General features: G+C 32.7%; 2 protein-coding genes across 10 annotated transcripts in view; both read right to left on the bottom strand.

Annotated features, from left to right (window-relative positions):
• LOC110651233 (uncharacterized) overlaps positions 1 to 11616 on the bottom strand; it is a 36740-nt gene extending 25124 nt beyond the window's left edge. Inside the window, exons 1-5 of one of the 9 annotated variants that reach the window (XM_058144394.1) lie at positions 11422 to 11615; positions 10045 to 10102; positions 9850 to 9900; positions 6541 to 6780; positions 6219 to 6337 (exon numbers count right to left, since the gene is read on the bottom strand). In XM_058144394.1, the coding sequence (XP_058000377.1) occupies positions 6219 to 6263 (45 nt within the window). In that variant the 5' untranslated portion in view covers positions 6264 to 6337; positions 6541 to 6780; positions 9850 to 9900; positions 10045 to 10102; positions 11422 to 11615. Of the gene's footprint in view, positions 1 to 6195; positions 6338 to 6540; positions 6781 to 9849; positions 9901 to 10044; positions 10103 to 11421 lie in introns of all 9 variants that reach the window. The other 8 variants (XM_021806504.2, XM_058144392.1, XM_021806533.2 and 5 more) reach the window with 8 other exon arrangements.
• A 3433-nt stretch (positions 11617 to 15049) lies between these two features.
• Positions 15050 to 21981, bottom strand: LOC110651223 (COP1-interactive protein 1). The gene is made up of 4 exons (XM_021806488.2): positions 21759 to 21981; positions 21504 to 21559; positions 17702 to 21376; positions 15050 to 16978 (listed from the first exon to the last, which is right to left on the bottom strand). Exons 3-4 carry the CDS (start codon positions 21338 to 21340, stop codon positions 15584 to 15586), a joined length of 5034 nt encoding a protein of 1677 aa, XP_021662180.2. The 5' UTR covers positions 21341 to 21376; positions 21504 to 21559; positions 21759 to 21981; the 3' UTR covers positions 15050 to 15583.
• Positions 21982 to 23284: the final 1303 nt, after the last annotated feature.

Genomic DNA, 23284 nt, shown 5'->3' with positions numbered 1-23284 from the left:
TTCATCAATTCATCTAAAACTAATGTAAAAAAGTAAGAGCTTACAGTTGAACCTTGGTATAATCCAACTGAGATAGGAAAATATCTTTTATCCCCTCCCACTGTGCGCACAATAATAGTTGCTCCTTCATACACATCTTTCAACACTTGTATGTACCTAATAGCATAGTTATCAAAGGCTCAAGGCGCACCGAGGCGCCAAGGTGTCTTGGAGCCTAGGCGCGTGCTCGAGAGAGCCAAGGAGCAAAAATAAAAAATATATATTAAAAATAAAAAAAATTATAATTATGCTATCACACCTCAAGTAACATAAAACTATATAATAATAACTAACAAATATGCAAGTAATAATTAGTTTATAATCAAAAAGAGATAAAAATAAACTACTAAAAATTAAAGTTTAATAAACTAGAAAACTACTAAATGTTCAATCCACATCAATAGAAATATCAAAATCCTCTTCATCTTCTTCATCTTCTTCATCATCTTCATTACCCTCCTCATACTCATATTTTCACATATTAACAATAAAGGTCAAGTCTCAACATATTTTCACATATTAATAATAAACAATATATCAAAATCACAAATTTATACTAAAAAGAAAAGGAAAAGAAAAACGTTGTAGGGTAAGGACTAAGGAGAGAGCATGAAAAGAAGAAAATGAAAAATTGCAGCTTTCTGAAGCAGTGAAGAGAGAGCATGGCATTGGTAGCCAAAAAAAAAAGATGAGAAGAAGAAAGTGTAGTGCAGAGCAGTCAAAGAGAGAGAGAGAGCATGGCAGCCAAAAAAATGCAAAAAGAAAGTGCGGTCTGAAACAACTGCGGAGAGAGAGAGAGAGAGAGAGAGAGCATGGCAGTCCAAAAAAAAAAAAAAAAGAAGTAGAAGCGAGAAAGTGCAGAAACACTACAGGGGAGAGAGAGAGAGAGAGAGAGAGAGAGAGAGAGAGAGAGAGAGAGAGAAAAAAAATAAAAATAAAAAGAGAGAGAGAGAGAGAGAGAGAGAAAGCATGGCATTGGCAGCAAAAAAAAAAAAGAAAACACTGAAACAAAAAGAAAAAAATGCAGCACAGGGGAAGAGAGCAAAGGAGAGTGAGAGGAGAAGAAGAAGAAGAAGAAGAAGAAGAATAAGAAAAGAATAAGAAAAAATACTACCAGGTTTGTTTGATCTCTCCCTTCACTCCTCTTCTTCTTGTTCTTCTTCTTCTTCTTCTTTTTCCTTTTTGCTGGCTGCTGGACAAGCTTAAAAAAAAACCCTAACAGCCTACCTTTTTATCAAGCGCCTTGCCTCATTGGGGCGCGCCTCGGTGAGGTGGTGCGCCTCAGCTGTCCCGAGGCGCATGGGGCTGCGCCTGGTGGGCCTTGCGCCTGAGGTGTGCCTAATAGATACCCTCTTTTGTTCTAACACTCTCCATAAGACATCTCTTGGAACACTATCATAAGCCTTTTCCAAATCGATAAAAACCATGTGTAGATTTTTCTTCACATCTCTATATTTCTCCACCAAGCTTCTAATGAGAAAAATCACTTCCATAGTTGAACGACCGGGCATGAAGCCAAATTGATTGGAAGAGATAAAAGCGTCATGACGTAGTCGATGTTCCACAACTCTCTCCCACAATTTCATAGTATGGCTCATGAGTTTAATTCCCCTATAGTTTGAGCAACTCTGTATGTCTCCCTTATTTTTAAAAATAGGTACTAAAATACTCCTCCTCCATTCATCCAGCATTTTCTTTAAGTTTAGAATTTTATTAAACAATTTAGTTAACCATGCCACTCCGATATCTCCCAAATACACCTACACTTCAATTGGTATTCTATCGGGTCCACAGGCTTTACCTACTTTCATTCTCTTAAGTGCTTCTTTTACTTCTAAAGATCTAATACTTCTAAAGATCTAATTCTTCTAGTATAATTCACATTCTTTTCTATTGCTCTGTAGTCAATATTCACGCTATTACCATTTTGACTATTATTAAAGAGATCATCAAACTAATTTCTCCATCTTTCTTTAATGTCCTCATCTTTCACCAACATTTTTCCTTCTTCCTTAATGCACCTAACTTAATTGAGATCTTGACATTTCTTTTCTCTTCTCCTTGCTAATCTCTATAAATATCTTTCTCACCTTCTTTAATTCCAAGTTTCTCGTATAACTTTTCAAAGGCCTGCGCTCTTGCTTGACTAACTGCTTTTTTTTACTCTTTCTTTGCTATCTTGTACTGTTCATATGCCTCATTATTATCACACTTAGGTAATTTCTTATACCATTCCCTCTTTCTCTTCACTGCCTTTTGTACTTCCTCATTCCACCACCATCTCTCTTTTGAGGGTGGTCCATGTCCTCCAGACTCTCTAAATACTTTTCTAGCTACTTTTCTAATCTTTGATGCCATCTGTATCCACATACCATTGGCCTCCACATCCAACTTCCATGCTTCGGACTCGAGAAGCTCATTTTTGAGCTTCACTTGCTTTACTCCTTTGAACTCCAACCACTTTGCTCGAGAGCTACACTATTTCTTCTAACCTTACTTGAATTGTTCCTAAACTTGACACCCACTACCACTAACCGATGTTGACTTGTTAAAACCTCTCCCGAAATGACCTTGCAATCCTTGCATAGAGCTCTATTTGTCTTCCTGGTTAAGAGGAAGTCAATTTGGCTTCTATGTTGCCCACTTTTGAAAGTCACTAAATGTGACTATCTTTTTATAAAGTAGGTATTTGCTAGTCTTAGGCCGTATGCCATAGAAAAAACCATGATGTTTTTTCCCTCCTCATTTCGGCTGCCAAAACCAATACCTCCATGAACATTCTCATAACCTTGCCTATCACTTCCTACATGTCCATTGAAATCTCCACCGATGAAAACATTCTCTTCATTCGGTATGCTTTGCATTAGATCATCCATATCGTCCCAAAATCTTTGTTTACTCTCACTATCTAGTCCTATTTGTGAGACATAAACACTAACTACATTTATTATTTCTCCTTCTAGTACTAGCTTTCCTAGTATAATTCTATCTCCTACTCTTTTCGCAGCTATTACAACATCTTTCAATGTCCTGTCTATGATTATGCCTACTCCGTTCTTGTTCCTCTCCTTTTCGGTAAACCACAGTTTGTACCCTGAATTACCCGCTTCCTTGCTTTTCTCTCCTACCTATTTAGTCTTCTGAATGCAAGCAATATTCACCCTTCTCCTTTCCAAGGTATCTACAATCTCCATTAATTTTCCTGTAAGTGATCCAACATTCCAAGTACCAACCCTGATTCTCCTCATATCCTGTTCTTTCCTAATTGATCTCCTTCTATGATATCTTCTATTATTCTCTATGCCTATCTTGTGCTCTGTTCCACTATCTGTTCTACTATCTATCCTATGGACTAACTTCTTTTACCCACACCCGTCCATGATGTGGGTACCCTTGCTCATTTAACACCACACCCGGATGTTGAAATGGCACGTCGCTTTTGGTGAACGCCCTACACCCAAGCATATTTCTCACTACAACCGGGCTCCAATGTAACGAGTCGTAAGTAGAGGACGCCCCAACGTTTATATCATTTGAATCCATATCATGAGATGTGATGAAATTTTTTCGCTGGTTGTCACCTACCGCAACCCTTATCCTTTATCCGGGCTTGGGACTGGCTAAGCACAAACTACTTAAAAGTACTACGCTACCAACAACTAAAAAAAAATATGCAAATTGAATTTACTACATCCATCTTTATTAGCTCTACAAAAAAGAGACTGGAAAAGAGCCGGTGCAAATTTACTCAGGCTTAACCCAGCTTCAGTGCTTGAATCTATTGATCAATTTATAAGCCAAACTCAAGCTTTTTAAGCTTGACCAGTGAACAACCCCTATATTAGACCAGGCCACAAGCCAGTTTGAACCATAAACCGGACTGGGTAAACAGTTCCGCTTCATGAATGGACCTGAAACCAGGGTATAGGGGGGCTGGTTTCAATTCACCCCTCCTTGAACCTGAACCGTAATCGGCCTGAGACTGCCAGTTCGAACCGACAAACCAGAACTGGCCCGTTCCAAAATTTTATTTATTTTTCTTTTTTTTTAAGATTTAAATTGGATTCATATTTGGGTCCCTTTATTTTTATTTTTTTTTATAATATTAGAAACTAAATAAACGATATCTAAAAATTTATTCTAATTTGATAATACCCAGGCCAAATTGGAACTATATTGAACAGAACCAGTCCGAACTGGCAATTCCGGTCTAGAATCGAAACGTGCCCATGTCTATCCTATATAAGTACAACTGGACTTTTCTAGACTTATGCCAACTGGACATTGCATAGTGCTTTCTATCTCATATCAGTACTTCATCCTGAGCATAATGCACTCAAAAATTGAAACCCAAAGAACAAAAGGATCAGATCAAAGTCATGGGCCTTAAAAGGTTTCTAAAAAAATGATAAAACTGTAACCCTAACGCTAACCCTAACATTAACAACAAATTAACATTAAAAAAGGCAGTCAAGGATTACCAAGCAAAATTTAAATCTAAAGAAATCCATGAAGTGTCAATGTTCTTCACTAGCTCTTTGCTTGGGAAAAAGTAGAGTGGAGAAAGATAAAGGAGGCAAAAGAAAAATAGGGAAAAGAATATGGGGGGAATGGAAAAAAAATTTTTTCTCTAGTCTTGTTTGGGAATGATGAAAGGGTGAGGAAAGAAATAGTAGAGAAAACTTTTTTTTTTTGGAAGAATGAAAAAATGGAGGGGAAGAATAGTTTAAAAAGTAAATTACTTTTATGCCCTTATCACAAGAAGATATGATTTTGAAGTTTGCAAATAAGATTTCTGGGTAAAAAGTCAATTACGATAGCAGTTGTAATTTACGAAAGAAAAAAAATTGTTTCCACCACCTTTCACCCAAAATGCAGGACAAAGAAATAGTAGGCCCCAATGGACAATTCCACTCTTAAAACCCCATTCCTTAGGATTTCCATAGCTCTTCCAAACAGGAGAAACAACTCTGCTTCCCAAGCTCTCTTTTCCACCCTTTCCCCTCTTCCCAAAGAAGACATAAAGGTTATTTTCAATTCTGACAAATAAATTTTAGAATCTCAAATTCAGATATGAAGAACAAACATCTATTTAGGAGCATTTGTCAAATACTGAATTGTGCTTTAATATATGGCTTTCTAACTGCGAAGAGAAAGCGATGAGGAACATGGCCACATACGATTATTGCTAGTATTGGCAACAATTCCCAAACACATAAAAGGAAATAAAAGCATCTAACATCTAAAACGTATAGCTGGCTTGCATCTCAAGAAAAGCAGAAATTATTTTACAAAAGAGGGTTATTAAAGGAAAAGGACGAACAAGGACGGACTTACAGATGAAAAAAAAAAAAAGAAAAAATAAACCAAAGAAATAAAATGCTTTCTAATCACATTGAATGTCCACTAGACACCCCCTTTTACAAGCCCAGGTCAAAGAAATATGCAAAGAAGCCCCAAAATAAGTAAAAAGAAATTGTCTTGTAAAAGCAGCAAAGCAAAACATTGGTTCTCAATTATATTACCTCCGTCATTTTTATCTAGCACATTTGGGTTTTCCACAGTAATTAAAGAAATGATTGAATAACCTCATTTTTATAAAAACATACTATTAATTGAATAAATTGCCCTTTATCTCACCTAATTACTCCTTGTATAAATATTTATTATATTTAATAGAGATAAAGGGTAAAATTAAAAAAATAATAATAATAATTAATTCTCCTTGGTTTTCTAAATGCAACAGATAATTTTAGACAAAAAAAAAAAACCCAAATGCGACAGATAAAAATGGACGAAAAGAGTATTTCTAACATTTATCACCGGCCAAATACAATAGCAAAAGGGAAAAGTCATAATAATTCAAAAATATTAACATATTCAAAAATTCAGGAAATAAACTAATCATACTCAAATGAATAAGAATATTAAGCTTATCAGCAAAACTGATTTTGCACCAATGAGCATGTATATAAATATTTTTCAAGATGCAAGCCACTGCCAACAAGGTGTCACTTTCTTGACCTATGAACATTAAATAATAGTTTATTCACATATCAGTAAACTAGTTTAAAATAAAATTACAAAACAACAATATCAAAGAAATCAAAAATGATCAACTACACAATTTCTCATTAATATAGAAGAACTACTAACAAAAATCTCCAAATAAAGGATACATTCAATGCTCTGTTGTGAGTTGTTGAGTTTTGACAACTTTTCATTTAATATCTGCACATCAAAAACATCATTGCTCATCCTGCTGCTTTATGAGTCTTCACATATCCTGCCAAATTCCCTATAATTAAGGACACAAGAAAAAGGATCATTTTAGTTGTACAAATGAATTTCTGACATTAAAAACTAGAAAAGGCAGAAATAAGAATAGGTAATTTTATTACTTAAGAAATAGAAAAGAAGATATTTTAACTAGGTTCATACTTATAATGTCTGTAAATTTCACTTATTTTAAGAGTATAAGGGCAATTGATTTTATTTTACCCATTGCATTCACATTTGCAGTTGGATAAATAAAAAGAAATTAAATTTTCCGCATTCAAAATTGCGAATCAACTAGAGCCACCCCCTCAGCTTCAGATGCTGAAATTCTTTCCATCAATCCAGCTAGAATTTTGCTTTAGTAAAAATTAACATAGAATATTTAGGTGTAAACACTGCTTTCAGCTCCAAGAAGACTGGCATCTACATTTAAATTATAAGCCACCATTTTTTCTGTCTGATCTGAAAAAACTGTCAAACATTATGATCTTTGTTTTGTCCACTATAGCACCTCATCGAAGCTATAATATACTTCACAGTGAGGTCAATTAATATCTAACATTTTCGAATACTTCTTTCATATATGTTCAAAGTAAACTAGTTCACATATGACATTTAAGGCCAAGATAACATGAAAAGAAGTAAGGGGAAAGGATTTGGCAACTCTAGATCTTTCTTAAGAAATATATCTACACTGAGTCTTATGAATGAAAAGAATCCATGTAACCTAGTTGAGTTTAGTATAAGCTATCATTATAAAACTTAGCTTAGTAATAAGCTATCATTATAAAACTTAGCTTAGTAATAAGCTATCATTAAAAAGCAATTTCAACAAACAAATTGACGCAGCGTATAGCTCAAATAGAAAAACTCTCCATACATGAGTGAAAATAAGGAAAGAAACCTCTGCTGGATTTTTATTGATAATTGAAATTACATGTAAATAAGGGTATTTATAGTGTTTTTAGACTACTAGACCTAATGGGAATATGAAACTACAAAATACGAACTTTAGATAAACTAAAATACAATAGAAAATCCTAAATAAAATAGGGAAAACTAAACCTAACTAAAACAGGAAACTCAAATAACTAATCCTAAGCAGAATAGGAAAACTAAAATAAAATCCTAAATAAAGCTGGAAAGCTTCCTAAACTATTTTTAAAATAACTCCTGCAGCTGTCCCTAGCTACAATAGGAAGTCCAAAACGAATTAGGACTGCTGGAGATATTTTCTGGATCAAAAATCACTGTTGCCCGCTGCTGGACAGAAGGTTAGACTCCCTGGGGGCATGTTACTGGACTGTTACACGCCCTGGGTGCATGTACCTTTCTGCCAAAACTGACTTCTCTTGATTTGGACCCTAACAGCACTGCATCATACTCCCCCACTTGAAACAACTCGTCCTCGACGTAGACTTGTTATATAACATTCTCCCCCACTTGGAATAAACCCGTCCTCGAATCTTGAAGTGTTGAAGAATCAAAAAACTTCATTGAAAGAGTACCCCATACAGTATTCTTGGATGGAATCAATAAAATTGACATGAACAAAGTGGAATTGAGGAGTTTCATGTTTTCCTTTGTATCTACGAGAATACAAAGACAAATAAAATCAATGAAAACCACCGAAATTAAAGAGTTTGAGAAATCTTTAATCTCCATTATCTCCATGACTTGATTTTCTCCAAGTTCCAAAATTGTCTCCATAGATCGTTTACCATCAAACTCCATTAGAATCTCCATGGCATGATATTCTTCATTCCTTGGGACACATTCCTCAAGCTCTTCATCTTCAACCATAGCAAAGGAAATTCAATCATAGCTTCTAGTTCCAATTCTTTGACATTATTCGCCTCAACTTCAAGTTGAGTTTCGGATTCAAGTTGCTCTTGCCTTTCTTCCTCTTCCACTAATAGATTTTTGTGTTGGTTGTCCTTGCACTCGGCTATAAATCCAGATTGAGCTTGAGTTATGGTTGGAAAAACCCTCCCAATATCCATATGCACCTCTTTCCCGATAGTCACTATTCTGTTGATGCCTTTTGCACCTGATCGGTACCAAATCCTCCTCCTCCTTTGAATCTTCTTTGTAAACATAATGTCGGCATACAAGAATTGGCTGATATGCAACTCTTCTTCTATATCTTTCGTTGCTTGGATGTCTATAGAACCTGTTTGGTTCATAGTCAATTTCCTCTTCCCAGTCTTCCTTGTAGATATATTGCCTACGTGGAGAAAAAGGTCTCACCATGAGCTAACTTTTCCCTTGGCCTTCTATCATCATACCAATCCCTGATTGTATTGATTATCAAAGTATCAAGCCGATCTACAATTTCTTCTCAACATCTCTTGATATGCTTGAATCTGAGATCCATCCTTTGCTTCAGACGTCGCTCCATCATTGCAATGTTTCATCCCTATGGTTAAGAGCTCTAGCTCCCTGACAACCATCACGAGAACCACTATAATCACCACCTCCATCAAGGTAAGTCATCTCGATTGGGGCAATTTCCCCCCCTCTAATACCACCTAAAGTAGCATGAAGCTCAAATAGAAACACACTCTACACACGAGTGAAAATAAGAAGAGAAATCTGTAACTGAAATTACATGTAAATAAGCGTATTTATAGTGTTTTTGGAATCCTAAACCTAATAGGAATATGAAACTACTAAATAGGAACTTTAGATAAACTAAAATACAATAGGAAATCCTAAATAAAATAGGAAAAACTAAACTCAATTAAAATAGGAAACTCAAATAACTAATCCTAGTTAGAATAGGAAAACTAAAATAAAATCCTAAAAGTTGAAAAGCTTCCTAAACTAATTTTAAAATAACTCCCACAGCTGCGCCTAGCTAAAATAGGAAGTCCAAAATGAGTTAGGACTGTTGGAGACATTTTCTGGATCAAAAGTCACTGCTGCCCCCTACTGGACAGAGGGTTACACGCCCTGGTGGCATGTTACTGGACTGTTACACGCCCTGGGCGCGTGTTTCTGCCAAGTCAGACTTCTCTTGATTTGGACCCTAACAGCAATACGTCACAAATTTCAAGAGAAATTTGGGCAAAAAAATTTCAAGGAAAAATGCTTGAAAGATGCTGGTAATCTTAAATTCCCATCATAAAGGAAAAATTCAATGCTAAATAAATATATAAAAAAAAAAGAAACAATTCTTTAATCCCTAGACGGGAAAAAAAAAAAAGAAATTTCATGTAACTGTAAATATCAAGTTTCCATAAGGTAGGTAGCTAGGTTCTTTGTCATCTAAAAATAAAGTAAAATAAGAACAAATGAAAAATTGAGCATCTAGTTCATTGCAAGTAAACCAGTTATTAACCCACATCAAGAAAGAGGAAATTTTTTGCAAGTGCACAGAAATAGCAAAAACAATTTATAATATTTATGTAAATAATAAGAATATGAAATTTGTAGCAAAGTACAGGTCAAATTAACTAATTACAATAATCTCATATAATTCCAGAAGATACTCAAAGCATGCTATTTTCACATGTATTCCAGTCTTACCTTATAAGAGCATAGTCACACTGTTCCACACTTTTTCCTTCCCTCCACTAACTACAGTAATGAGGAAAAAAAATTCCAGTCAAAAATACTATCTAAATATATCTACCTAGGCCTAGCTTAGGTGTTAAAGGGTGGGGATGTAGCTAGAGATCCTTCATTAACATTATCTAAACTGCAAAATCATTAAATATGTACCCCATGCAATGATGTTCAATCATGAGCCCTCAATTTTTGTCTCCAATTGTAGGATTTCCTGAAAAATAACAAGACGAGAAAGAATTATAGCAGGACTAAACAATACACAAGCAACATAAAATGCTTGAGTCATTACACGCTTTGTCATTAAAAGTCAAAGTAGTAGATGGTTGAGTCATTCATCTGTAATACCATCAAGGAACATTAATCAATCATATTCGTGAGTAACCCATATAGCTGCAGACCCATATAGACTGCAATATCTTTTTTTACCCCATGGCAAGCTACTTCCCAATAACATGAATACAGTGAAGTCATGTCTGCATGGCCCACAAGCTGTAATCTATATTTTTAGTAGTATAAAGTTTAATATTTGTATCAAATGGAAATAAACTCACTTGTCTCTATCCACATTGTTTACGCGATAGTTGGTTTGGAGCATGATAAATATCAGAACATATCAAAAATTAAGGCCATATGATAATGAATATAAATGAGATTCAGCCACGGCAACATGGTAAATGAATTAACAATAACCATCTATTTAGGCCTTTGAAACCTCCACTATGGGAACAAACAATAGAGAGAAAAAAAGGATCTCCTCGTTTATCACTGTTATCCAATAAGATATGAGAAAAATAACCACCCCATAGTCTATCAGGGGAAATGCAACACATCTTATTATCTTAATCATTTCATCCACTTGTCCTCAAAATCCATCCTCCCTAACACATAATTAGGAACTCCCAATTCCAATGGTCGAGTATTGTTTAAAAGTCCAACACGTAAAATAGTTCAGAAACCCTCCAATAGACTATATCCCGCTAGTCCATTAGTATTCAGAGTAACATGCACCCATCACACAGACTGACAACTTCTCCCACTTAATAACCCAGAATACTATAGCCAATAATTCATAAATACACCTCATCGTCTCTTGCCCTCCACCTCCCAGAGATCAAAAGATAAAAAGGGGTAGTCATACTGAAAACAAGCTCTACTGCAACAAAGAATTCGAAGAAAGAGTGCAAAAAAAGTTTCTGCTCGATTTAGTTCGCAAGATAATTCAGAAAATAACAAGGCAATTCCTTAATCTTACAAATTTTTCATTATTCTAGCAAAAGCAAAAGTAAAAATAATTAAATATGGGTGAAGAATATAACCCCTTATGAATATAAAAAGGCAAAATAACAGAAGATAAGATATCAAATTTCCTGAATTCTCTTTCATTTTTAACATTGTCACCGCAACTGAAAAGTGGTTCAGTGTTTTGAAACATGATATTCCACTATTATACAAAACTAAACGTGGCTATATTGGCCACAGCAAATAATGAAACGATGAATTGAATAACAGCGAGCTAAAATTAAAGCTTACCCTAATTCACCTGCAAAGAAAGGGAAACGTCAAGCGAATTAGAGAATAAGGTTCTGCGAATTAGAAAAACCCTAGAAATTGAGAAGTCGTTGCTTTCGTGCAGAGAGAGAGACCCACAGAGAGGTGGAAAACTGTCGTGGAGAGAGAAGAAAGGTATCAAAAAATAGGTTGATGACGGTAGACAGGTACGTGGAGCGATAGATAACCGTAGATCTCATCTGATTGGGAAGTAGGACTTATCTGTGGTCTTAATTCTTGTCCTCTCAGTGATATACGATTTTTTTATGAAAAATATATTATTATTTTTTAATTAAAAGTTTTTCATGATTTTTTTTTCTTTAAGAAATGCTATCAACAATGTTTAGAAAACGATAATCTATAAATTATTAAACGTAAAACATGAAAATAATATCATAAAATTAAGATATTTGATTTATTAATGCACTTAAAATTTATTTTGTATTATATTTAGTAATTCACATGATTTAATAATTTATCAAATAATATTTACTTAGTATAAATATTAACTATTTTAAAATTTAATTTATCCTATTTAATTTTAAAATTTAAAACCTCATTTTCATTTTTCCTTTTTATCTCTTTTACTTCTTTCAAAATTGTAACATTTTTATTTTTGCTTTTTTTATCCTTAAGTAGTATGGATGAACTAATTTACAATATAATACAAATCATTTATCAAAATTTAAAATTTAAAATTAAATCGTACTTATATATGTTATTATTAAAATTAAATTTATTTCTTATTTCTTTTAAATTTAAGTATATGACTTATTAAAATCTCTTATTTTTTTTATCTACTTGTAGCAATAATTTAATTATTTTATATTTTTAAATTTACATAATTATTTTTTAATTATTTATTATATTTTATTTTCCAAATTCATTATGTTTATAATAATAATTTGTTTTTCAAATTATTTTTTTGTTATGTGCATATAAATATTAATTATTTTAAAATTAACTTTATCCTCTTTAATTTTAAAATTTAAATCTTTATCTTCCTTTTTTTTCTTTTTATTCATTTTTTTAAAATTTTAGCAGTTCATTAATTAGAATAATAAAATAAGTACAACATAATATTCCTAGAAGATAAAAAATACAAATATAGATAATTAAAATATTTTATTCAGAGATGATCTGAATAGAGTATAATAGTCTTTTAAATAGTAACTGGTCCTTTTAATTTTGGACGATTAAATAAAACTTATGAAATATTGTCCTCTTATAAATTTGTTATCTCTATAACCCATAGAAAGTATAAAACTATCAACCGTCAATAGAAAAACAGGCCGCACTATCAGGCTCAATTGATAGAAGAATATTATCTATATTTTAATCTCCAACTAAAAGAAATCAATGATATATATTTTGAATTTGTCAAATAGCCCATTCAAATATTGAAGAAAAAAAAATTCACTAAGGAGAGAAAAATAAAATCTCACTAAGGGGAGAAAATAAATCTCAATAATGAAGAAAAATAGACTCAAATATTAAGGAGAAAATCTTATATTTATTTTTAAAATACACAAATTTAAAAAGAAAAATTTAGATCTTTCCGAACTGATACAATCTGATAGATTATTAGAAAAAAAATAACGAAAACAATAAAGAAAAAGGAAATTGAGCAATGGGCAGCCACCGTGGAGTTTTCCACCGGTAGCTGCCAAAGAAAAGGAATAAAAAAAAAAGAGAAAATCTAATAATTATTAGCTCATCATGAAATTTTCTTTTTATCTTTTTATTGGCATACATAAATTAATTTTAAATATAAAATAAATTATTTATTAAAATTTAAAATTAAACCATATGTATATGTGTTACTATTAAATAATTTATTTATTAATATTAAAAAATAAATTTATTTCTCATTTCTATTGAATTTTGAGTATATGACTTATTAAAATTTCTTACTTTTTTACCTGTTTATAGTAATAATTTAATTGTTTTATATTTTTAAAATTTCATAATTATTTTTTAATTATTTATTATGTTTTATTTTTCAAATTCATTATGTCTATAATAATAAATTGTTTTCAAAAAATTTTATTGTGTGCATAATTATATACTATACTTTAAAAAATAAACAATCTTATAAATGATATAAAGTTTGAAATCAATGGACAAGGATAAACAGATATACCATTAAAGATATAACTTTTTATTGATTTATATAAAAAAAAATAAATGTTGTTTTAAAAAAATACAAAATATAGTATAGGAAAATTAAACGATGATGATTTGTAATTGCTGATAAGTATAAAAAATTTAAAATTAGAAAAATAAACTTAAGATTTCCAAAAAAATGCAAATCATAAATTAAGAAATTATTGCTGTTATTATTATTGCAGTAATATTTAAGATTTTATTTTTAGTATATTTATTATTATAATCATTACTGATAAACTATTTATAATGATATGGTCTTTGTTAAATGCAATTATATTGTAAAAATATTATATTATTACATTTTTATGAGAGAATATTTGGAAGAAAATAATTGATAATCATTTTAGAAATAAAAATTAAATTTAATTTTAATAGGAATATAATTATTTAAAATTTTAATAAAAATTTAATTGTATTTAATATAATTAACTAAGAACAAAATTTTATAGTATGATTTTGAAATATAAAATTTTATAAAAATAAATCTTAAATTATATATTAAAATAAAAAATAAATAAGTCACGTAATACATAGATAAAATGGCTAGTTAATTAATAAATATTAACTAAATAATACCATAATTATTTTCACAATTATACATCTTAAATTCAAACTTAAAAAATTAATTAATTTTGATATTTAATATATCATATATAATGGTAACATCTTTGATTTTTTTCGTACTTATAATGTATCTAAATATATTTCAATATATTAAAATTTTATTAATTTTTGAATTGAATTTTAAATTTTTAATGTATTATATTTTAACAAATTTATCTAAAATTATTTAAATATCATGTGGCATGTTTCTAATAGTTTTCATATTTTAAAGATTATTTTGAAATTTCAATTTTTTTTTTAATTTTTTAAAATTCATTTTAAGTCTTAAGACCAAACGAAAAAAGCCAAGAAAAGTTAACCTTATACAACGATGCTTACTAACTTGTGCAAATTGAGCAGCAATATTCTCCTTGCATCGAGAGTTTCGACCAACCAAAGTTTAAACTCGAAGTCTCATAATTCTGATCCAAAAGCCAAAACTCATCCATATCTATTAAAGATTAGCTTATGATATTTGGTATTTTGTTATGATTAGTTCAAGAGGGAAAAGTCAGAATGTGAGTGAATTTAATCAGTCAGTCTTAACACTTTTTCTTTGTTTTTGAATTTATTCCCCAAAGTTCCCAGCTTTTAAACTATGCTACGAGGCAGTTGGAATCCTGGAAGCTTCACTGCAAGTCAACAAAAATGGAACAATAGCATAAAAGTATATTGCATTTCCAGGGCAGATCAATGGAGGAACTTGTAGAAAATCTATTGAATGGACAATGAGAAGTAGATGCATCAGGTGCAAAGACATCAGATCAACTCTCTGGATATCATCCCAGCAGTGAGTCTGTTCTAGTTTTCTCTTACAAGATGACAATGGCAGTGCAGAGACGCACAAAACTATATACATATGGCATTGATCAAATCATTACTTCTACAAAATATAATTTACAATATTCAAATATTTCAATATTTTCTCTCCAAAACCCTCAAACTTCTCACCTCTTAAAGATAGAAGATGAAAAAATAATAATAATAATAACAATCACACTTCAAGAAGTCAAACCAAAACTCATTCTTGAAGAGGTCAATCAATTGAAAAGGCAAACAAAAACCAACTATCAATAATGAAAACAACATAGAAAACCAGACTATGGAAACAAAAGGCTGATGATAGCAGAAGTAAACCATATCAAAGGAAAACTCAAAACCACAAAACTTCTTTCGCTTACTCTCTGGCAATTCTCTTTTTCAACCTGTATCAGTGAAGCTTGAACTAGAGCTGGAACTAGAGCTCAATCTAAGAGATTTTGCATTCTTACCTTTTCATCTGATATGTTCAAACTTGAAATTCCAGATGTTTCATCAAATCAAAGCTTTGGTTCGCCCAGAAACCCAGCACTCGTTTCTTGAGAATCAAGCTCTACAGCACTTGATCCACTCTCTCCTGGATAATGCCTGCTTCAGTTGCTTCTACGTTACTTGGTTCAATGTCCTTGATGGGACCCATTTCATTTGCCTCTGAAGTCCTTGATATCTCTTTGGTTGGATCTGATGTTTTAGGCAGCTCCTCAATATTAACCTCCAAAACTTGCTTCATGGCACTATGAAGATCTTCTACAGAGCTTGCTTCAAGAACATGCAAGTCTGAATTGGAATGTAGAAGATCTCTGGATTCATTCACAACAAGATGCTGCTCAACTTTGCTGGGAACATCTACACCATTGTTAGGTTGATTGAAAGCCAGGTCAATATCATCAATTGCACCAACTTCAAGAGCCGGAAGCTCCTTGGTAGAACTGCTAGAACCCATATCATTTACTTCTCTTGGCCAGTTCTTTAAATCTGATGGTTTTGATCTCTCTTCAATATTTTCTTCTGAAGCATGTTTCAACGCTCTATGAAGATCTTCCAGAGATCTTGCTTCAACAACTTGCAGGTCAAAACTAGATTGTTGAGGATCTCTAGATTCATTATTTGCTAGATATTGTTCAATTGTGCTGGGAAGGATTACCTCCTCAACATCTACACCTTCATTAAGTTGCTTGAATGTCAGGTCAATATCATTAATCATTCTAAGTTCAAGAATTGGAAGCTCCTTAATACAACTGCTAGAACCTGCTTCATTTACTCCCGCTGGCCTTCCCATTAAATCAGACAGTTCTGATGCTTGCTTCATGGCAACATGTAGATCTTCCAAAGATCTTGCTTCAACAACTCGCAATTCTGAGTTGGTTTCACCAGGGCCTTTATCAACAACTGGTTGATCCTCAATCATACTTGGAAGGATGACCTCCTCAACATCTACTCCTTCATGAAGTTGCTTGAATGCCAAGTCAATATCTGTAACTGATCTAAGTTCAAGGACTGGGAGTTCTGGTTTAATCTCTGGCACACTTCTATCTATTGATAACAAATTGTATTCAGGAATCACGGTGCTAGTTTGTCCTGGTATGTGTTCATCATGAAGTGACTCACCAACCACTTTTTTGACACTAAAGTCCCCAACTGTGTCCAGTTCTGACAACAATCCCTCATCAATCTCCTTTACCTCATCTCCATCCTCATTAATATTTCCCTCAGCAACAGAAGACCTGTGCGTTTCTACTGAATAGTCAGGGTGTTCTAAGTCCTCATAGAGAATTTTATCGAGGATATTGTCTTTAAAATCAACTTCATCAACCTTCAATTTGTACTCTAGACTCTCTGGTGGGACTGAAGCAGATTCAGATGCCTCATGATTGAAGACTTCAGGCACATGTAAGTTGTTGGCAACGTTCACTCCTGCTGTTGACTCTGCCAGGGTGACAGACGGTTCCTATATTATGTTACAACAACAATGATAAGCGTCCTATTTCAATTATTCAATATAAAAAAATTTGAAGTTTAAGCTGATACAGATTCCCATATCACAAAAATCAAATGTATCAAACCAGCATAAGTATTGACAGATAACTGAACTGAAAAAAGCCATTTAAAATATATATATATCAACAAAGCCTCAACCCCAACCATTTGACAAATGTACCATGAGATAATGTACCATGAATTATATGTTCAAGGATCAAATTTTCATATATAAGAAGTGTGTTTAAATGAAGATAAGCATGCAAATACTAGAATGAAGCAACTGCAAATGAAGCCAACATAGAAAAGAAAATTCAAATAAATCTATGAGCAAAGCATGAGTAACATTGCTCAAATATTCCACAAAATAGTGCATATGTAGTGGGAAAAAAATATTAATAAATTATCTGAACCTCTCCAGTTTACAATGTACAAGCAAGTACCTCTCTGTTACAACCTGACCTATTGAAACCCTTCCTAAAGAGCCAAGTTTTAGCACAAACAACTTCGCATGAACAACTGATTTATGCAACTGCAGAACATTCTATCTAATACCATGGCTGAACGTTATGGCTTATTTAATAAATAGAAAGCACCATTAAAGACAACAAAGCTAAGCAGCAGATTAGATATGAGACAAGTTTTTAAATTAAAGAAAATAATGAGCTAGAAGCAGAGTAATCACTGGTCTTACCTGGGATTTATCATCATCATCATCATTTATGGATGGTTCAACAACAGAAATATCTGACCAAGACAGCTGTTTCTCCACTTCATAGGGAGATTTTGCCTCTGAAGGCACGTGCTGATAACTAGAACCTGAAGAAACAAGCTTCACATCTGCGTCTTGAAGGAGGTCATCACCAATCATTGCATCAGAACTTGATGAATGCCGGAGATCTTCTTCCCTCCTCAATGAAAGCTCCTCCAAATGCTTAATCTCTGAAGAGGATGCATGCGTATGAGCCTCTAAAACTTGCTCAGCCACCACTGCAAGCTGTCTTTCATCATTTTCAGACAAATTTAAATAATTAGAAGGTATATGCTCAAAGCTTGAAGCCACTAAACTGTAAGCATGGACCTCTGCATCAAAACCTGATGATTGGCCTCCTTCCCATTTAGGCTGTGAAACGCCTTCCATAAGCATTGCATGCTCCTCTACATATTCAGACTCTGAAGAAGATAATTTGGAGTCCACTGAAACATCAACTGCAACTGAAGGATGTTGTTCCTCTAGTGCATGCAAAATTGTCTCTTCAGAAGCAATCTGATTATCAAAAGAGGCAGAATCCAACTTATCAATTACATCTTGGTGAACCCCAACAATTATTTCAGCGTTAGGACTTGACAGGTGCAGTTCCTCCAGTTCATGATCGGAGCTTTCTTCCTTGTATTCTAGATCCACCTTCACAGATCCATTGTTTGATGAAGATGGAGGTGAATCAGCTGCATTATGCTCAACCACCAATTCTGACTTCATAAACCCATTTTTGCCATTTTGAAAATCGAAAGCTAGATTATCTCCTGACAGCCCAACCTTTGCAACATCAGGCTCAATTTCAGTAACTTCCCTTGAGCTTGATCCATTTTCATATAGCGAGCATTCTTTTGAGGAGCCTTCATTCGTCTCTTTGTGATCAGAAGTATCTTTCCCCATAATCTCAGTATGCACTTCAGATACTTTAGCAGCGAATTCATCTGATGCTGGAAGCGAACCCATTTCTGACGTCTCTCCTTGTGGAGCAGAAGAGATTGACAAGAAAGAGAGGAACTTGTCAACTGCTTGGGGGCTTGAATCATAAACAGGCTCCTTATGTTGATTGTCATCCACCATCCCACTTGTAATGTGAAAATCTGAATTGAGTGAAGTCTGTATTGAAATGCAAGATTCCCTAATAAGATTACCACTTGGCTCCAGAACAGGCTTCTGTTGTTGATCATTATCTACCACCAGAGTCTTGAAATGTGAATCTGAATCTAGTGAAGCTTGCATCAAAATGCTAGAATCCCCAATATGATCACCTTTTGGCTGAAAAACAGGCTCAATATGTCTATCATCTTCAACACCACTTGTAAAATGAAAATCTGAATCAGAAGACATTTGCATCACACTGACAGGTTCTGTAGTATTGTTTCCTCTTGGCTCCAGAACAGGCTCCCTTTCTTGCATTTCATCCACCACCTCACTCGTGGAATAAAAATCTGAATCAAGTGAAGTTTGGGTTGAAATGTGAGATTCCTCAATCTGGCTGTTACCTGGATCTGGACTCATTGATCTCTTTTTCACGTCAGATATTTTTTCATCAACTTCTGACGTTGTTGATAGGCTTGATCTGCTGCTATAATCCTCTTCACCTGGTTCCATTCGCAGAAGAATTTCACGTGTATTAAGTTCTACAGGAGTTGCCCCTCCTGATGTAGATAAACTTGAATCTAATTCATGGTGATTTTCTGCATCTCCAAGTGCAATTTCATCCCCATCATGGTGAAAATCTCTCCTCTCAATGTTTTCAATGTCCAAAGAGTCAACATCTTCAGATGACAGGCTTCCACGTTCGACAAGGACAGAAGCATGATCCAAATTGGAGATCATTTCTGTTTCTTGAGAAAGATCTTCGTTGAGCTTCTTGTCCTCCTCCTCCACGGCTGAACTCACTGATTCAGTATCAGGAACTGAGCTCAACTTTGACTCACTTGCTTCACTTAATTGCCGTTGGAAGGTATGATAGCTTGTTTCCTCAGAAGCGAATCGTTCAGGTACAAAATATGGTTTCCATTGAAAATCCTGTCTCTCTTGCCTGAAACCACCCAAAACTGATGGTCCCACACTGAAACTTTCATGCCTTCGAAAGAGTGGTTCCCTATGCTGCAATGGTGAGAACTCTTGCTGAAAACTATCACCTTTAAGATCAGGTTTTTCCTCATTTGAATCATAAGGAAGATCAAATGGATTACGTCTTGGCAACAACACAGACGGAGCAGACCCAGGAACATCATCATAAGAATCATAAGGAACATCAAAGGGGTTGCGTCTTGTTGTTGAAATAGGTGGAATATTATAGCGAAGATCAGCCCCATCCAAGTCTATAAGATTCTTCTCAGCCATTAATCTCACATTTCTACGAGCTCTTCTCCTAACAATAAGACTCTCTAGACGCTGGTTTCTTTCAAGCTCTGAAGTCCCCAAATCCATGAGATTCTTTTGATCATCCTCTGTCCATTTGATTGCAGATTTACTCTCATCCTCTTTACCTCCCTGTACTTCTCCTTCCTCTTCCTCATTGTCATTATCATCGTCACCATCATCTTCTTCTTCTGGCTGGTTTTCAATATCCTCCTCTGACTCAATGCTGCTCTCCTTACTCTTATTAGAGCACTCTGAACCAGCATCAGATCCATCATGAGACATACGAACAGGCTGTGGAGTTTCCTCATCTAAAAGTGGGTGAAGCTCATCCAGCATCGGAATAATATCAGCCATTGAAGCATCTGGAGAGGAACTCTCAGCCCCATCAGACCCAGAATCAGAAGCCTCTTCATCCTCTTCTCCCTCCTTTTCCTCCTCATCATCATCATTTAACCGTTTCCAAGATGAAAGCTTAGAACCCAAATGATGGCCCTTTTCATCTTCAATAAACTCTCCAGGGGATTTATCTTCTTCCACTCGAAGACTTTCATCTTCCACATTTTGAATCAGAGAATAATGATTCTCAACAGCCTCCCCATTAGTCAAGATCTCTCTAATCCCTTGTTTCTCCTCGTAAATTTCCCCGTTCTTCTCATATTCCAAATCATCAAATTCTCTCTGCACTTCTCCAATCACTTTTTTCTTAAATTTAATATCCTGAGAACTCTCATCAATCAGTGGCACATAATCATCTAAACCAACATCTCCCTCAATCTTACTGACCCTATTCTTCTCCCAATTCTCTTCTCGAATGGCTTCCTTTTCTGTATCCTTTCTCTTCCCCTCAAAATTCTCTATAAAAAAGCTCCCATCTTTCTCAACAACAACAGTGGCATCCCCTAGAACCCCTGCTTTCAAAGAAGAAATCTCATGGGAAACTTCTTCTTCTTTCTCTTTTTCAATTTCAGGGATATTTGGTTCCCCAAAACTCAATAGGGTACCAAGCAAAACAGCAGTACAAACCAAAACAGGGGATGCAGAGACTAAAAGGGAAAACAAAAAGGGAAATGATCTGTACAGGTATATCAAGAAACACACCAACCCCACAAGAAATGGATGTTTACAAACTGATTTATAAGATGTCCTAATTGAAACGATAAAAAATCTCCTGATTTGAACTCTAATTCTCATTACATCAAGACCCATTCTCTTTCTTTCTATTTCTCTGTTTCCAATCCCAATCTGTTTTTTAACAAGAAAAAAAAAATCAGAAACTAGCCAATAAGCACTAGATCCATGAAACACAATGCTAGAAAAAAATAAGCAAAAGCTAAAAGAGTAAGTGAGAATGTAAGAAAAAAAAACGCACCTCAAATTTCCAATCAAAGGAAATACAGAAAATCGGTTGATGATTATATTCAATACCTGAAAAAAAAAATTAAGTGAAGGTTTTGGTTAGAGTTAAAAAATAAGATAAATTTCTGCAAAAGAAAATTAAAATTCATAGTAATCAAATGATGATCAACTTAACAATACCAGAAAGGCAGAAATTGAGAGAAAATGATGGGATTTTGGTGACAGTCTCAGACAAGGAAAGAAAAACGAAAGCAAGAAAATGACTCACCAGATTGAAACAGAGATCAAAGTGTTAAAAAGAGAAGGAAATGGAATCCTTTCCTTTGCTTTTCTCCCTCTTTTCTGTTCCTTGCTATCTTTCTTTAGCTAACTTCTCATTTTCAAAGATTTTTTTTTCTTTGGCTTAGCATCAGCAACAACTATGCATATTACCTGGCTTTCTTTCTCAGTATTTTTTTTTTTGGCATTCAATTGTTTGCTTCACAGAGAAGAAGAAATGGGGCGGTACAAAAGGAAAAGAATATGAAAAGTGAGAAAAAAAAAAAAAAGGAAATTACTAATTAATCACTGTATTTTAATTAATTTTTATATTTCAAAGTTATATTATTTAATTTTTTTATTTTTAATTTATTAAATTATTTTTTTTATTTTTTCATTAATTCATTTTATTTTAATAATTAAATAATATTAATTAATTTCTATAATTTAATCCAACTTTAATTCATTTAATTATTTTTTATATTCAAACAGCATGATTCTTTTCTCATTTCCTTTTATTCTTTTTATATTTCTCTCATGTTTCTTTTTTTTATTTTCACTTCGTTTTTTTATTTTTATTTTTTATAAAAATAATACAAATTATCGATAAAAAATTAATTATTTTCCTTTACATATCCAAATATTCAATACCATAATTCAGAATAATTTTTTTTAATAAAAAAATAAAAATAATATTAAATAATAATTTAAAAAATAAAAATTTAAATTTAATGTCAATTTATGTTTTTATCTAAAAATATATTTTCAAAATATTATATTTTTCAAAACATATATATCAACTAGTTACTTTTATTAAAATATAAGACTTAATAATATTGTAAATTTTTTTAATAGAATGATTAATTAATTAATTTTATTAAAATAAATAAATTAAATAATAATTTAATTGATATTAAAATAATATTTTTTAAATATATAAATTAAATAATTAATTTTATAAAAATGTAAATATTAAATAATAATTTTACAAAATTTGATGCTTTGATTGAATTTCTTTCTTTCTTTATATAATTTATTCTATCCCTTCTCTTTTATAATTATGCCAATGTCACAGCATAATTCTTTTGTTATAAAGGATATAGCAATGTGTACTCAGTACTATTGTAATTTGATACTCCTTCATCCCCTCTGCCACTCAACTACCTTTGCTAACTGTAAAATATAATCCATCCACCTATTTAATTTAAATTTGTAATCTTTGAGATCCTATAAGGATGAGTTTATCCTAGAAAGACTATGACCTCTCAAAATTTTCCTTTTTAAATTTTATTATGAGTTTTTTTAATAAATAACATAACAAAGTCTAAAAATGTAAGTGTCTCAAATAAAGTTTTAATTAGTGGTTAAATTTATTTTTTATTGATTTAATTTTAAATTAATCTCAAATTAAATTTTTTTATAAAATTCTTCAAAATTATAAGAAAATAAAATAATAAGTAAATCTATTTTTAATGTTTTTATGATAAATTTTATAGTAATAATAATTTATAAAAATTAAATTAAGAAATTGAGTAT

The sequence above is a fragment of the Hevea brasiliensis genome, chromosome 3 (genome assembly GCF_030052815.1).
Source record: "Hevea brasiliensis isolate MT/VB/25A 57/8 chromosome 3, ASM3005281v1, whole genome shotgun sequence".
NCBI classification, from domain to species: domain Eukaryota; kingdom Viridiplantae; phylum Streptophyta; class Magnoliopsida; order Malpighiales; family Euphorbiaceae; genus Hevea; species Hevea brasiliensis.
The sequence above is the reverse complement of the archived record's forward strand: the minus strand, read 5'-3'. Positions and strand labels throughout refer to the sequence as shown.